The 18,431-nt window shown below is 39.9% G+C and overlaps 1 protein-coding gene across 1 annotated transcript in view; it reads left to right on the top strand.

Moving 5' to 3' along the window:
* Window positions 1-18,431, top strand: part of c3h8orf74 (chromosome 3 C8orf74 homolog) — a 35,241-nt gene that overhangs the window by 8,494 nt on the left and 8,316 nt on the right. The window contains exons 2-3 of the mRNA XM_060854845.1: window positions 1,150-1,342; window positions 17,998-18,401. Coding sequence (XP_060710828.1) covers window positions 1,150-1,342; window positions 17,998-18,401 — 597 coding nt within the window. The remainder of the gene's footprint in view (window positions 1-1,149; window positions 1,343-17,997; window positions 18,402-18,431) is intronic.

Genomic DNA, 18,431 nt, shown 5'->3' with positions numbered 1-18,431 from the left:
TAAAAGCTAATGTGCTTCCAATTAAACCTGTTGGACTATAGCCTGGTGTTGTGTGATTTTTAACCCAGGTCAGGAGTGTAATGGAACACTCCCCATTTGCCTGGCTGAGTGCAGCTCCAACTACTTTCTTAAAACTCAACACTATCCAAGACAAAGCAGCCCAGTAAACTTGCAACTCCTCTACCACTTCCAACAGTAGTGGAGTGTACCATTTGCAAAATACATAGTAACAACACACCATAGATCCTTCAACAGCATTTTCTTAAATAATGTGCCACCACCTAGAAATACAAGGACTGCATATGCATAGGGGTCATCACCACCTTCCAGTTCCCTGCGCCAAACATCCTGAATTGGAACTGTGTCACCTTCACTGTTGCTGGGTCAACATTCTGAAACTGACTTCCTAACAACACTGTGGGTGCATCTAATCCCCAGTGGAAATGTAGACAGCTCAAAACAATCTTCTCAATGGCAGTTAAGGATGGGCAACATCCTCATCCTGTGAACAAGAAAACCTGGAGTTTTCCAGTATATATAGCAGATATTCTTTTAAAAACCTACATTCCTGCAATGCTTCAGTGGTTTGATTGAAGTAGAGTTACACAGAACTTGAATATGCTATGTTCTGACACGAGTCTGTGCTTGAGATGCTGTAATCGATCTCAGAATTCCTAAGTTATAGGGGAGGAGATTTTGTGGAATTGGAGATCTGTAAGAAGAGAAAATGCATTTTAATATTTTGTACAGTAACTGTGAACAGATGATGTGTTAAATTGGTTTAGTGCACATTAGAAGTTGCCCTGAAATTTGTGGTAGGTTGCATAACATGGGATTGATTTTACTGAACTGGGCTATGCAATATCTTGGACAAAGTTGCCCTTCCAGAATGTTCCATATTTTGTTCTATAATCTCAATTTAATTTAAACATTGTTTGAAAAATTTTATCACTAAATACAGAGGAACCTCAATTATCCGGCATTCGATTACCCGAATTTTGGGTTATCCAAACAACATCACAAGGTCCTAGTGCTTGGCTAAACGGTATTATTTGGCGTTTGATTTTCTGAACAAAATACTCCCCATCCACGTCATTTGGATAATCGAGGTTCCTCTGTAAACTTTAATTTTTATTTGTTTTCTCTTAGAAAGAAGCTGGCCGTTGTAACTTAGTTAAATTGCTAAAATGGGAAGATTTTGATGAAGAAAAAGACTTAAAACCGGGTATTCTTCTTGACTATTTGTACAATGCTATTATATTTGCTGCTGGGAAAGGATTTCCATGGCCCAGCGTGGCTCTGGCAGCACAATTTTCAGAGGAACTACTTTTCGAAACAGAAGGTAATCCTGAAAAGAATGTTATTGTCATTTTTTTTCTTGTACATTTAGCTCTGAGATACAACTGTTTAAGGGGCTGCCCTGATTAATGATTTAGAGACATAGGACAATTGCTTCGGTTTTTAATGTTCTAGTACATGACCCAGTGTATTGTAATCTAGGACTTGGCATTAATGCTAACTGTCATCCTACTGGAAATATGAAAGCATCATTCCTAGCTAAGAATGTGCAAACATGAGAAATCTAAATAATAATAAAAGACACCGGTTCATAAATATATTTAAAATTCATATGAAGTTGTAGAGTTCAGAGTGAAAAACAAAAAGGCAGAATAATATTTAAATATGTTGGGAAATGTACATGTACAAAGGGATCTTGGCGTCCTTGTACACCAATCAATGAAGGTAAACAGGCAGTCACAGCAGGTAACCTGGAATATAAGTAGTGTATTGACCTTTGTTGCAAGAGGATTTAAGTTCAGAAGTAGAGATGTCTTACTATAAGGGGCCTTAGTAACACTGCACCTGAGGTATTAGGTGCAGTTTAGGTCTCTCTACCTGAGAAAGGATAATTTGCCATAGAAGGAGTGCAGCAAAGGTTTACTAAGCTGAAACTGGAAATGGCAAGACTATCATATGAAGAGATTTGTTGGATTGTATTCACTAGAGCTTAGAGGAATGAGAGGAGACGTGATTGAAATATATGAAATTCTAAAAGGGCTGGACAGAGTAAATGCTGGGGGATGCTTCCCCAGGTTGGGGAATCTGGAATCAGGGGTCACAGTCTCAGGATTTAGAGTTAGCTATTTAGACTGAGGTGAAAATTCGTTTCTTCACTACGAAGGTGGTGAACCAGAGGTTGTGAAGACAAGTCATGAGTATATTCAAAAAAGCAATTGATAATTTTTTCAGCTACTAATGACATCAATGGGTTAGAAAGAAAGGAGGAGTATGGTATTGAGATAGAATGGCAGAGTAGGCTCAAAGGGAAAAGGGCCTACTCCTGCTCCTAAGTTTCTGTGTTTCAATATTGTTTCTCAACAGTTTTTAAAATTAGTTTAAAGATGCAACCAGTTTCAGGTTTCTTAATGCTTTAAGTTTTGTATTTCCATTCCTTGACATTACAGCATTTTCTTTGCTCTACCTCCCATGATAGGTGTGCAGCTTTTCAAAAAGATCTTATTGCTGTACTGCTGTTTTGTGCATTTTCTGCCAAATTAATTAAAAACTTAATTTGCATTGCAACTGATTGGCTCAAATTAAAGCTAATCACTAATGAATGGAGATCAGGGATGTCACCCTGAAGATGCTGCGAAAGCTTCAAAGCAAGAAATACATGACAAATTGAAACATAATCTCCTGTGAGCATCTTACACTGTGAACATAATAAGAGAAAAGTCTAGGTTGAGACATGTTTTATATTTTTCCTCATTTAAGAATACACATGGATGGGGATTAAAGTACAGTTGCAAGCATGATTTGTAAATGCTACTTTGCTGAGGTACTCACATGTACTAGTCTGGGTTTATGCAATAGTGTGCTGTGAAAGTCACAGTTGGAGAACTATCCAGTAATCACCCTGAGTTGCAGATAAAGAATTCTTGCTCTGAATATTAAAGGATTAAAGGGATTTCAGTTAACCTGCAAAGAAAAGAATCCAAAACCAACTGCTCAATTTATCAGACATGACACAGGGACTGATCTGTGTATCTTATAATTTTTATTTTTTGTTGGACTCACTTCTCATTTCTAATATCTATAAATATATGTTGTATTGGTATTTCTTCCTGCATAAAGTAACAACCAAACTTAGTCTTTTAACTCAACAAATAATAGTAAAATTGGCTCATTTGAAAACATAGATTCATTTGGTTTGGGAGAAAGGTGTCATCAAGTGAGGGATCAACCTTCTCTGTAACTTTTCTTGCTGTTGAATGGGCCTTTGAAGCCCATATGCAACATTGGCTTCCAGAGCTGAAGCCAGATATCATCAGAACAATTGATGTATGTGGATTGTGCAGCTTTAAGGAAGTGTTGGAGAGGATCCTTTTTGATTAACCTTGTTATGAATACCAATAGAAGGTTTGATTTCAGTAAGGCCTTCGATAAGGTTCCATATGGTAGATTGCTCTAGGAGATTAGATCGCATGCAATCCAGGGGGAGCTGGCATATTGGATACACGATTGGCTTGATGATAGGAACCAGAGGGTAAAAGTGAAAGGATGCTTATCAGACTTTGGCTTGTGGCTAATGGAGTGTCTCAGAGGTCAGTGTTGGACCCATTGCTGTTTGTTATCTATGTTAATGATTTGGATGAGAATATACAAGGCATGATTAGTAAGTCTGCTCAATGGTTTGAGTTATGGGGAGAGGTTGGACAAGCTAGGACATTTTTCTTTAGAGTATAGGAAACTGAGAGGGGAATCTTATAGAAGTGTATAAGATCATGAGAGGCATGGATAGGGTGAATGCACTCAATCTTTTCCCCAGGGTTGAGGAATTGAGGACTAGAGGATATCGGTTTAAGGTTAGGGGGGAAAGAATAAAAGGAACCTGGAGGAGTGGGAGGCAGCTTTTTTTTTTAACAAAGAGGGTGGTACGCACATGGAATGAGTTGCCAGTGGAACTGGTTGAGATGGGTACATTAACAACATTTAAAAGATGTTTGGACAAATACATGGATAAGAAAGGTTTAAAAGGATATGGGTCAAGTGCAGGAAAATAAAGTCAGAGTCTATGGACATTTTGGTCAGCATGGACCAGTTTGGGCCAAAGGGCTTGTCTCTGTGCTGTAGGACTATGACTCTGTGACTCTTAGACATTAATCAAGAATAGGTGCTGGGGTAAGGGGAAGGTGGTGAGTGGTTGAGTTCCTCCCTCTTACCCTTGAACTTCATAATTTAGGGTATCCCATCTGGAACCGTAATACATTCGGAATCTTGCCTGAGCACTGGTCATTATATAATGTATGAATGCAAGAATTTTAATTATCTGCATGTGTGTAAATTATAAGTTCAAGTTTCTTGAAACAGCTTTTCAGCAAATGGCAAATTCTAACAATTCAATATACCATGAATATTACCACAAATGTGTATGTATGTATATTTTATATAATATCTAAGAACATGTCCTTTCTACAAACCCTTGCTAATGTATCATTATTTTACAAAATTAACTGTTTAGATTATATTAATTATAACTCAAAATCTGGAGATAAGAACCCTTTTAATTTTTTTTCGGATACTGCTCTTGAAATTAAGGAAAGGCTGGCAACAAAATGCCTGTACTGATTAAAAATTTCAGAAATTAATTTTTGATTTTATATTTGGTTTTGGTTTAATTGTCAAAACATACCCTTATATCAATGGCGAGCTTAACTGAAGCACCCTATAATTCATGCTATAACCTTCTCATTGAAAAGCTGGATTAATTACCTTGGCAAAGAGTTCATTCTTTGAGGGAAGCATTGTCCACATGGTGCACTTGCACTTGTTCTCTTGGCCCTTGGATATGCAATATCTTAAAAGTCATTTCTAACATGTTCTTGGCTATTTCTGTCATTTCTAAAAAGAAAGTCGACATATCTGAATTACATATGTTTGGTCAGTTCTAGACCATCTGGATATATTGTAAAATATCTTAATTTTGATATGGTAGACCCCTGTTTTACAAGCGTTATAAGATCATAAGACCATAAGACATAGGAGTGGAAGAAAGGCCATTCGGCCCATCGAGTCCACTCTGCCATTCAATCATGGCTGATGGGCATTTCAACTCCACTTACCCACATTCTCCCTGTAGCCTATAATTCCTTGTGACATCAAGAATTTATCAATCACTGCCTTGAAGACATTTAGCGTCTTTGGCTTTACGAATTTTCTCACCGTTTAGAAAGTAGTCCATCCTCTTATTCTTTTTTCCAAAGTACAAGACCTCACATTTGCTCACATTGAATTCCATCAGCCATGTCCTGGACCACTCTCCCAAACTGTCTAGATCCTTCTGCAGCCTCCCCACTTCCTCAGTACTACCTAACTTTGTATCATTGGCAAACTTCGCTAGAATGCCCCCAGTCCCTTCATCCAGATCATTAATATATAACGTGAACAGCTGCGGCCCCAACACTGAACCCTGGGGAACACTGCTTGTCACCGGCTGCCATTTTGAAAAAGAACCTTTTACCTCAACTCTCTGCCTTCTGTCAGACAGCCAATCCTCAATCCATACCAATACTCACCTCGAATACCATGGGCCCTCACCTTGCTCAGCAGCCTCCAATGTGGCACCTTATCAAAGGCCTTTTGAAAGTCTAGATAGACCAAATCCACTGGCTTTCCCTGGTCTAACCTACTTGTCACCTCTTCAAAGAATTCCAACAGGTTTGTCAGGCATGACCTCCCCTTACTAAATCCACGTTGACTTGTTCTAATCCAACTCTGCTCTTCCAAGAATTTAGAAACCTCATCCTTAATGATGGATTCTAGAATTTTACCAACAACCGAGGTTAGGCTAATTAGCCTATAATTTTCCATCTTATGTCTACATCCTTTCTTGAACAAGGGGGTTACAACAGCGATCTTCCAATCATCCGGGACTTTCCCTGACTCCAGTGACTTTTGAAAGATCTCAACCAACGCCTCCGCTATTTCCTCAGCCACCTCCCTCAGAACTCTAGGATGTATCCCATCGGGGCCAGGAGATTTATCAATTTTAATATCTTTTAGCGTTTCTAGCACTTTCTCTTTTGTAATGGCAACCACACTCAACTCAGCCCCCTGACTCCCTTTAATTGTTGGGATATTGCTCATGTCTTCCATTGTGAAGACTGACGCAAAGTACTTGTTAAGTTCTCCTACTATTTCCTTATCTCCCATCACTAGGCTTCCAGCATCAGTTTGAAGTGGCCCAATGTCTACTTTTGCCTGTCGTTTGTTTTTTATGTATTTTAAGAAACCTTTAATATCAGTTCTAATATTACTGGCTATCCTACGTTCATATTTGATCCTCTCCTTCCTTATTTCTCTCTTTGTTATCCTCTGTTTGTTTTTGTAGCCTTCCCAATCTTGATTTCCCACTGCTCTTGGTCACTTTATGGGATGTCTCTTTTTCTTTAATAGATTTCCTGACTTCCTTTGTCAGCCATGGCTGTCTAATCCCTCCCCAGATAATCTTTCTTTTCTTGGGGATGAACCTCTGTTCAGTGTCCTCAATTATACCCACAATTTTTGCTCTACTGTCTTCCCCGCTAAGCTCTGCTTCCAGTCTATTTTCGTCAGTTCCTCTCTCATGCCCTCATAATTACCTTTATTTAACTGTAACACCATTACATTCGATTTTGCCTTCTCTCTTTCAAACTGCAGACTGAACTCTACCATATTATGATCGCTGCTTCCTAAGTGTTCCCTTACTTTAAAATTTTTTATAAAGTCTGGTTCATTACATAGCACTAGGTCCAGAATAGCCTGCTCCCTTGTGGGCTCCATGACAAGCTGTTCCAAAAAGCTATCCAGTAAGCATTCCATGAATTCCCTTTCTTTGGATCCACTGGCAACATTATTTACCCTGCCCACCTGCATATTGAAGTCTCCCATGATCACCATGACCTTGCCTTTCTGACATGGCTTCTCTATTTCCCGGTACATGTTGTGCCCCTGTTCCTGACCACTGTTAGGAGGTCTGTACATAACTCCCATTATGGTTTTTTTGCCTTTGTGGTTCCTCAATTCCACCCACACAGACTCCACATCATCTGACGCTATGTCATTCAGTGCCATAGATTTAATTTTGTTCTTAACTAACAAGGCAACCCCACCCCCTCTGCCCACCTCTCTGTCTTTTCGATAAGTTGAAAATCCTTGGATATTTAACTGCCAGTCCTGACCCCCCTGTAACCACGTACCTGTGATGCCTATCACATCATAATCATTCACGATGATCTGTGCATTCGTTCATCTGCTTTGTTATGAATGCTACGAGCATTCAGGTAAAGTGCCTTAATGCTAACTTTCTTATCCTTAGAGATATTGGAGGTCATAAGATGTCCTAAGTTATCCTTCCTTTTTGCTGCATTCCCAGTCTGCCTCAAGTTTAAATCCACCTGCACATATGTTATCCTGTTGCTTATCTTTCCATTTAACTCCATACTCCCTGTCGCTTTCACTTTCCCTTCCCCCCAACTCAGAAGTTTAAAGTCCTACTGACCACCCTATTTGTCCTCTTCGCTAGAACATTGGTACCTGATCGGTTCAGGTGGAGACCGTCCCAACCTGTAAGCCATCCTGTAAGTTATGAATGCATTTGGAAGAGTGAATTATGGTAAACCAGTTCAAGAGGGGTGGGCTAAAAGCAGACATTAGATTTCTATTTAAATATGCAAAGGGACTAATACCCCTTTTAGGTATGGATAAAGGTTACATATTTTTTGTCCTTGAGTAATGTGGTGGTGGGCCACCTCCATCCAGATATGTGGACATACTTTCTGACTGCCATAAACTGGCTTTATCAGTTTGTGTGGCACCTCTAAAACACACTCAGTGAATTAATGTTTGGTTACTGTTGCAAATATCATGGTTCATGAAAATGTTTTTTATTCATTTGCAAAATATGGGTATTGCTGGCTGCCCAGCATTTATTTCTCATCCCTAGTTGCCCTTGAGAAGATGGTGACCTGCTTTCTTGTACCGTTGCAGTCCACCTACTGTGGGTTGACCTGCGATGCCATTAGGAGGGAATTCCAGGATTTTGATCCAGCAACAGTGAAGGAACACCAATATATTTCCATTGGAGGACAACGTAGGGCAGGTTACATTGTCATGAATTAGGGAAGTTCTCTGCTTTCAACTTATTTGGGTAGTTGCTGAGAAAGGTAGTCACAGTTCGTAATCGTATGGTTTAAAACCTTTAATGAGGTATTTTACATCATAGTTTTAAGTAAATAGTAGTTATCATATTTACTACATCTTTATACATTAAAGTTTGCTTTTGTCTGTATTACGTAGTTCTATTGGTTAAAGCAAATGTATCTTTAAATATAATGATAGGTTGAATGGACTGGACTTTTCTTCATTGGAGTTTAGATGAGTGAGGGGTGACTTGATTGATGGATGTAAGGTCAGAAATTGTCTTAACAATGTGCACTTGGAAAGCATGTTTTTTTCTTGCTAGTCAGTCCAGAATTAGGGGTACTCTTTTAAGATTAGGAATTGCCCTGTTTGGAGAGGGATGCAGAGAATTTTTCTCAAAAGATTGCATAACTTTGGAACTCTGCTCGAGAATGTGCTAGAAGTGGCATATTTGAATAGATTTTAAAGCAGAGGATGATAGCTTCTTGTTAGGCAAGGGTGTCAGGGTTATTGGAGTAAATGGAAATGCAGAATTTGAAGCACAAATAGATCAGTCATAATCTTACTGATGATGTGGAGGTGCTGGTGTTGGACTGGGCTGGGCAAAGTTAGAAGTCACACGGCACCAGGTTATAGTCCAACAGGTGCTTTTGAAATCACAAGCTTTCAGAGCACAGCCCTTTCATTGTGCAGTGAGAGAGAAGAGCACACAGACTCAGAGTTTATAGGCAGAGAGATCATAAGATCATGCAACTGGTATGAGTGAAGTGTCAGATAGTGAGTCTTTGCAGGTGACCAAGAGTGTTGGTCAGCGAGTAAAATGTCAACAGCTGAATAACCAGTGAAGGGATGACCTCTAATCTGATTAAGTGAGGCAGAGAGATAATTACAAACAATTAAAAATTAAGGATACAAACCAAACGACTCAAATAACATGGTAGGTATAAGAGTCGAATGCCGAGGGTCTAACCAAAATAATTAAGGTAGAGAGATCATAACAATTTTTCAGAGTGGTGGTGTCAAAACTGGACAGTAAGGAAAATATTACAGATACACAGATACAGTGTGGTGGGGTCACATGTAGTGTGACATGAGCCCAAGATCACCGTTGAGGGTAAGCATCCTCCAAGATGGACTTTGAGATACACAGCAACTCGGAATCTGACAGAGACTGACAGCCAAGTTCTGTATCCATGAAGACAGCCTCAACTGAGACTTGTTATCTGACACTCCACTCACCCCAGTTGGATGATCTTTTGATTTCTCTGCCCATAAAATGTGTCTCTGTGCTCTTCTGTCTCATTGCACCTGACGAATGGGCTGTGCTCCAAAAGGCTGTGATTTTAAATAAAACTGTTGGAATATAACTGGGTGTCATGTGACTTCTGGCTATGATCTTACTGAATAGCAGTGCCGATTTGAGGGGCTGAATGACCTACTTTTGCTCCTGGTTTGCATGCACATATGCTAATGGATCCTAATTGGATCACAATGTAATTTTGTCCAGTTTTTGATGTTCCACTTTAAGGAAGTGTCAAGACCATGCAGAAGGTACAAAGGGAGGTGATAAGCTACGTGTGGGCGGCACGGTGGCACAGTGGTTAGCACTGCTGCCTCACAGCGCCTGTAGACCCGGGTTCAATTCCCGACTCAGGCGACTGACTGTGTGGAGTTTGCACGTTCTCCCCGTGTCTGCGTGGGTTTCCTCCGGGTGCTCCGGTTTCCTCCCACAGTCACAAAGATGTGCGGGCCAGGTGAATTGGCCAAGCTAAATTGCCCGTAGTGTTAGGTAAGGGGTAAATGTAGGGGTATGGGTGGGTTGCGCTTCGGTGGGTCGGCGTGGACTTGTTGGGCCGAAGGGCCTGTTTCCACACTGTAAGTCTAATCTAATCTAATGTTGAAGAAAACACATCGGCTGATGCACTTTGATACATATTATTTTCATTTGAATATGTCTGTCCAAATTTTGTGTTCAGTGCTTGCAATAAGAAATTCTAGAAGTGATACAATTAGTGGAACTGATGGAAGTCATTGATTTTTCATGACTGTTTCCACATATACTTCCATTATTGCTCATATTGGGTTTTTCCATCTCTTACATTTTCTACCTAAAAGCATCTACTCCTTCAATTCTTTGTAAGATAAAGGTCTTGTGGCATAGCATCTGAAACAGAAGCTTCAGATTCAAGTTGCGCTGCAATTTTATGGCCCAGGAAGGTATATTGATAATGTATCAACTTGTAAGTCCTTTCAGCTTATACCAGTGGCAGGTGGTAAGAATGGGACAGATTAAAGAACAAGGAACCTTCGGCCCTTCAAGCCTGAGCTGATCCAGATCGCATGTCGCATATTTTCTAAGGATCTGTATCCCTTTGCTCTCTGTCCATTCATGTATCTGTCTAGATACATTTTAAATGACGCTATCGTTCCCAGCCCTACCACCTCTCTTGGCAACACATTCCAGGCACCCACCACCCTCTGCGTGAAGAACTCTCCACGTATATCTCCCCTAAACTCTTTCCCTCTCACTTTGAACCTGTGACCCCTAGTAACTGAGTCCTCCACCCTGGAAAAAATGTTCTTGCTATCCACCCTGTCTACACCTCTCATGATTTTGTAGGCCTCAATCAGGTCCCTCCCTCAACAGCCTTCTTTCTGATGAAAATAATCCTAATCTACTCTACCTGTCTTCATAGCTAAACCCCTCCATACCAGTCAACTTCCACAACCTCCTCTGTACCCTCTCCAAAGCATCCTCATCCTTTTGGTAATGTGACGACCAGAAATGTACGCAGTATTCCAAATGTGGCCAAACCAAAGTCTTAGACAACTGTACATGACCTGCCAACTCTTGTACTCAATACCCCGTCCGATGAAGCAAAGCATGCCGTATGCCTTCTTCATCATTCTACTAACCTATATTGCCACCTCCAGGGAACAATGAACTTGAACACCCAGATCTCTCTATATATCAATTTTCCCCAGAACTTTTTCATTTACTGTTTAGTTCGCTCTGGAATTGCAACTTCCAAAATGCATCACCTTGCATTTGTCCGGATTGAACTCCATCTGCCATTTCTCTGCCCAACTCTCTAATATATCTATATTCTGCTGTACTTTCTGACAGTCCCCTTCACTATCTGCTACTCCACCAATCTTAGTGTCATCTGCAGACTTGCTATTGAGGCAATCTACACCCTCCTCCAAATCGTTAATGTATATCACAAACAACAGTAGTCCCAGCACGGGATCCCTGTGAGACATCATTGGTCACAGGTCTCCATTTTGAGAAGCTTTCTTCCACTGCTACCTGTTGCCCAACCAGTTCTCTATCCATTTAGCTAGAACACCCTGCACCCTATGCAACTTCATCTTCTTCATCAGCTTATCATGGGGAACCTTATCCAATGCTTTATTAAAGTCCATGTATATGACATCTACATCCCTTCCCTCATCAATCAACTTTGTCACCTCTTCAAAGAATTCTATTAGGTTTGTAGGGCATGATCTACCCTACACAAAACCATGTACCTATCAATGATGAGCCCATTTTCTTCCAAATGGGTATATATCCTATCCCTCAATATCTTCTCCAGTACCTTCCCTACCACTGACGTTAGGCTCACAGGTCAGTAATTACCTGGATTATCCCTGCTGCCCTTCTTAAACAAGGGGACAACATTAGCAATTCTCCACATTTTCAAGGATGCTGCAAAGATATCTGTTAAAGCCCCAGCTATTTCCTCTCTCAGTTCCCTCAGTGATCTGGGATAGATCCCAACCGGACCTGGGGTTTTGCCCACCTAAATGCCTTTTAGAATACACAACACTTCCTACTTCCTTATGCAGACTTGACCTAGAGTAATCAAACATCTATCCCTAACCTCAACATTGGCCATGTTCCTCTCTTCTGTGAATACCGAAGAATCCCACCCATTTTCTCTGACTCCATGCATATCTTTCCTGCTTTGTTCTTGAGTGAACCAATCCTTTCCCAGTTATCCTTTTGCTCCTTATATGTGAATAAAAGGCTTTGGGGTTTTCCTTAACCCTGCTCCCTAAGGATATCTCATGACCCTTTAGCCCTCTTAATTCCTCATTTCAGATTGGTCCTATTTTCCAATATTCTTCCAAAGCTTCATCTGATTTCAGTTGCCTAGACCTTATGTATGCATCATTTTTCCTTTTAGCTAGTCTCACAATTTCACCTGTCATCCATGGTTCCCTAATATTGTCATTTCTATCCCTCATATTCACAGGAACATATCTCTAATCAACCTCTCTTTAAAAGTCTCCCACATATCGAATGTGGATTTCTCTTCAAGCAGCTGCTCCCAATCTACATTCCCCAGTTCCTGCCAAATTTTGGTGTAATTGGCCTTCCCCCAATTTAGCACTCTTCCTTTTGGGCCACTCTCATCTTTATCCATGAGTATTCTACAACTTATGGAATTATGATCGCTATTCCCAAAGTAATCCCCCACTGAAACTTCAACCACCTGACCAGGTTCATTCGTGGTAAATCATGTGGTGGAAATAAATTGGAACCTATCTCATTCGCAATCCATAACTCCGGGTAGCAACATGGATGCAAGTGTATCTTGCCACAGCAACTCCAATTGTACATTTGGCTGGATGGCCAGAATGGACCAGATTTATACCAATAGAATGTGGTTCAGCCCCTATTCTCCATTCCTTACTGTGGTGTCTCTGTGGGCCAGACCTGCCTTTGTCAGAGAACTTCAAAAGAAAAAGAAAGTGATCTATTTTTCTTATTGTTTTATAACTCTTCCCTTGTTCAGAACTTGATACTAGGTGGCAGGTAATTGGGTGGGAGGGTGGCAAATGGGAACTCTACTACTTTCCTACCTCTGCTCCATTGCCAGAATTGCCATGAACACTCTTCTATCCCTCGTCCAATTGAGGCAATTAATGCTAACTTTAAGGACCTCATTCCACCTCTGCTAGAATTTACTCAGTGGCAAGTAAGTGACCTGTCATCCAGGAAACCTGAAGACTAAATCTATTTAGGGCTACTTATGGGCTGGTTCTCAATTTCATGCACTCAGTGCTTTTTTAAGGGACTCAGCATTGGGAACAGAGGAGCTGCTGAGAATCAGCTATCCTGACATCCTGATCTTGCTGCTAAACCCCCATTCAACCACTCTATTGCAGACCCCAGGCTGTGAACCCCCCCCCCCCCCCCCCCCAACACCCCAGTAATACTTCTCTTTTGCCGTGGTCCATTCTCCACCCTGGTCTCCAGGGGAGTGCACTACTGGTAACAGTCAGTCACAGCCTGCTTATTGGCACTGTCATTCGGTAGTTGAGAGTGTGGTGCTGGAAAAGCACAGCAGGTCAGGCTGCATTCGAGGAATAAAGAGAATCAACTGAGGATTCTGAAGAAGGGCTTATCCTGAAATATCAATTTTCCTGCACCTCACTCTCGACATTGATCTCCAGCATCTGCAGTCCTCACCTTCTCCCACTGTCATTCAGTAGTTTTGCTGAACCGGCTGGCTGTTCTCAGTGAGTAGGGCATCTGCCTATTAGATCTCTGATCCTGGGTAAACCCTGCCTCTGCTCAGTAAAATCCCATATTGGCTGCAAATGTAACAGGCCTTGCTGAAAAGAAGCAACATATTGCTCTCACCTGTTCTCCAGCCTTTGGAGCAGGACTCCCATTTTTACCAGTAAATACTGCTTTAAGTGTGCCATCCAACTCGGTTCCTTTAAATCATTTTATCGTCACTAAATTGACTCAATTACTTTCCCATCATTAGTCCAACTACATTTTACTGGAAGGAATAAAAGACTCCAACTGTTGCCCATCTTATTCCAATTTTCTGACTTTTATTCTAATTATTTATTTGACTTAATTTCTAATGGTTTGCATATTCCCGCATAATCAGGGTAACATTTATGCTCCTTAGTACACTTTTTCTTTAATTCTCCCTTCCTTTCAGTATCCCTCCAGCCATGCAGTAACTCTTCACATTTGTCCCACCTTTCCATTCCTGACCATATACTGTTTTGTTTTCTTTGTCACTGTGCTATCTTAGCTTTTTCCCATGTGTTTTAAGATTTGCTTGCTTTCTAACCTTACTGATTTAATTCCTTCCCCACTGCTTTATCTAACGTGTTAAAGTTCAAACATTTTCCCATGTCATATAATTTATCTTATAGCCTAGAAGTCTGAAGTCCTCCATTTGAGGGGGTGGGGGTGGACAGAAGGTAGGAAACTCTAGAATCTAGAGTCTAGACCAATTAGCCTAACATCTATAGTTGGGAAAATGCGAGAGTCCATTACTAAGGAAGAAATAACAGTACGTTTAGAAAAGTTAAACACAATCAAACAGAATTATTCAGGTGTTTTGAAAGTGAAATTATGTTTTGCAGAGGTCTCTGAAAATATAGCAAGCAGAGTTGATCAAGGCAGCTGCAGTGTGTTTCGATTTTCAGAAAGCATTTGATAATGCACCATATAACAGTTCATTCCACATGGAGTACTGTCAACATCTTAATTCCAGGAGTGAGTCTCTTGAATCTCTTTTGAATCCTTGCAATGCCATATATCCTTTTCTTCAATACAGGATTGAAAACTCTACATAGTATTCCAAGTGCTGTCATAGTAACACTCTGTACAGTTGTAACAGAATTTCCTATTCTTAAATTGCACCAGCTTGCTAAAAAATAAATTAATTTGGTAATTTTCAAGTTTCTATTAACCTTTTGATTTTTTCCTACAGTACCCTATCTGGGTCTGTCTAAATCTTTCTTGTTTATTTAAAAAAGTCAAAAAGAAAAATAGTGGCAGCAAGCAACCATTAACTAGTACTACTTGGTTCTACAGCACATATATGTTGATTATAGTGAATTTGTTACTTAAGTGCTTCAAGGTAACAAGTGAAAAATCCATCCAACTCAGTTGAAAACACTTTTAGAAGATTAGTGAATTTACCATTTTAAATACAAACTGTTTTACAAATACTCAAGACAATCAGTCAGTACATGTAGACACTTGAACAGACAAGCAGAGCAGAACTCGAGGAAGAAACAGCAGGGTAAAGTTAAAAATCATGCAACATCAGGTTATAGTCCAACAGGTTTATTTGGAAGCACTAACTTTTGGAGCACTGCTCCTTCATCAGGTGGTTATGGAGAATAAGATTTTAAGACACAGAATTTATAGCAAAAGTTTACAGTGTGATGTAACTGAAATTATATTTTGAAAAAGACCTGGATTGTTTATTAAGTCTCTCATCTTTTAGAATGACCATGTTGGTTTCAGTTCTTTCATATGTAAATCGCAAAACTTTTTAAAAAAGTTACATTCTCAACTGAACTTTAACGATTGGTGTCATGTCAGCCCAGATAATGTATTAAAAGTGTGAGTTTCCCTGTGTGAGGCTGTCTGTCCCACAATGGTCAAATTAAAAAGCAGATTTACAGAATCTTACATGGATTCATGCAGTTTTTGAGCAAGGTAAAATGTAATTCTGCAAGTACAAATTCACCCCACAAACTTATTGTGTATATGTGCGTGTTGTATGCGTGTGTGTGTGTGTGTGTCTGTCTGTCTGTGTGTGTTCGGCTGTCTGTGTCTGTCTGTGTATATAGTGCCATGGGGTGCCCTATACTGTGACATGAACCCAATGTCCTGGTTGAGGCCATCCCCATGGGTACTGAATTTGGCTATCAACCTCTGCTCAGCCATTTGCTCAGCAACGACGAAAAGTGATTGAGCAGAGGCTGATCGCCAAGTTCGGTACCCCTGAGGATGGCATCAACTGGGACCTTGGGTTCATGTCACACTACAAGTGACCCCATTGTACTACACACACACACAGAGACAGACAGACAGACACACACACACACACACACACACACACACACACACACACACTCACTCCTACACACACACATACATTCCTATACACACATTCTCCTACAGACACACACACTAACGCAGACCCTCTCTCATATGCTCACACATACACTCCCACACACATCCACTCATAGACTTATACCCCTTTACACTCATACATACACACACACACTCTCATAGACACTCATAACTGCCCCCCAACCCACCCACACATACACACCCATATGCACACATACTCATATAAGTTTGTGAGGTGAATTTGTACTTGCAGAATTACATTTTACCTTGCTCAAAAACTGCATGAATCCATGTAAGATTCCGTAAATATGCTTTTTAGATAAGAATCAGTCTGACCATTGTGGCACAGGCAGCCTCACACAGGGAAACTCACACTTTCAATACACTTGAGAATGTAACTTCTTAAAGAAGTTTTGCGATTTACATATGAAAGAATTGAAATCAACATGGTAATTCTAAAAGATGACAGACTTAACAAACAATCCAGGTCTTTTTCAATATATAATTTCAGTTACACCACACTGTAAACCTTTTGCTATAAATTCTGTGTCTTACAGTCGTATTCTCCACAACCACCTGAGGAAGGAGCAGTGCTCCGAAAGCTAGTGCTTCCAAATAAACCTTTTGAACTATAACCTGGTATTATGTGATTTTTAACTTTGTACACCACAGACCAACACGAGCGTATCCAAATCAGGGCAAAGTAGAGTTCCAGATTAAAATTTTTATCTCAAAGCTGATAGGAAGACATTGTGGGCTAGTAGGAGTGTAAAATATCGAGTCACAGTTGGTGGTTACAGAGTCCTTAGAAAAGTAAGATCTGTAGGAGCAGTTGCAAATGATCCTGGGCTGAGAAACAACAGTTTTGGAGCGTTATGAATAAAATTAAGAATCCTGTGAGCAAGAGAAGAAAATTTAAGTAAATGCCAGAAAGAATCAAGCTGGAAAGAGAGAAGTAAAAAGAGGAGGATTTAATGTTTGCAACAAGCATAACTACTTTTGCATAGTAGCACCACGACGCACAGCTGTCTATTAAATTCACTAACCAATGTAATGTGTACCTATTGTTATCAAGGAATAACTACATCTTGTTGTTACAATGCCTCTTGTTGAGAATCAAGTTAAAAATCACACAACACAAGGTTACAGTCCAATCAGTAATGGTTATTCCTTTACCATTGTTAACAAACTAGTTCTTACAGACAGTATAGGAAGGAATTTCAGTAGCATCTCTCTATCCCAACTATTAGCTGGCAGTGGCTAACTCTGGCAGCACATGTAACAGATCTCAAATTTTAAGTTTAACAAAAGTGATTGAAAATCAATGAAGTGTTTTAATCCATAGCAAATACCTGCTTTTGAATGTGTTAATGTGTAGTGTCACAAATCTTTCCCAGAGAGTCTTTTGGAAGAAGTAACTTGCAAAGTTTATAAATAGGCTAATTTGTAAACTGTACACTATCATGATCTTTAACCTTTGGTAGCTCACCCATATACCTTGTTTTCAACTTATTGCTTTTCGCTTTATGCAGAGTGAACGATAGCTGAAATAACTTTAAACTATACATGGGTATTTTCCAACTGTTGCTGAAACCTCGTAACTTGCAGCTCATTCAAATCTACTTGAAGATACTTCTGACATTGGAAAGCCATAAGTTTCCAAAAATTCCACAATCTGCAGGTTCTGTATAACACAGGCCAGCACAATTCTACTTTCACGCTGAACTCCACGGGTCCAAAAACCTGCTCAGCTCCTTTCCCACTATGTTGATTTTTAATATCCATCCTATATCTTCTATACCTCTTTATTTATATTTCTTACTGAACTGTCATCCCAAAACCAAAATTACTATTGATATTGCAAGTACATTGAGAAAAAAGAATAAGGTACTTAATTTTTTCATTTTCAGGGAAAACTATGCAAGAGGCCCTTCGTAAATTGAGAAATAAATGCAACCAATATCAACATAAACTGAATCTTAGTCACCTCCAACAATTAGTCAATTATTTCTTTGGAACATTCTTCAGACATTATCGTCTCTATCAATTTGTACTGTGTGAAGCCAGAGAGATTGATCAAATCACGCATAACCTTGAAGTTCACATACCGCCAGATATACCACCTCTGAAAGATGGAATAGATACTGAGCTTTGGAAACATCAGCGGTACATGACTGAACTCAGTATGGCTGAAGCTCAGTTGCAGGCTGATATGTCAGCTTTCCGTGAGAACATGCAACTGAAAAATGAACAAGAACTGGAGAAATTTTATGAAGATCTCAAATTTCAAGATAAAGAAATGATTGAAAGAGCAGTAAGTGAGCTACACCTTTCTTTTAATCAG

Source organism: Hemiscyllium ocellatum, chromosome 3, assembly GCF_020745735.1.
Source record: "Hemiscyllium ocellatum isolate sHemOce1 chromosome 3, sHemOce1.pat.X.cur, whole genome shotgun sequence".
NCBI classification, from domain to species: Eukaryota; Metazoa; Chordata; class Chondrichthyes; order Orectolobiformes; family Hemiscylliidae; genus Hemiscyllium; species Hemiscyllium ocellatum.
This window is presented reverse-complemented; position numbering and strand designations above follow the sequence as displayed.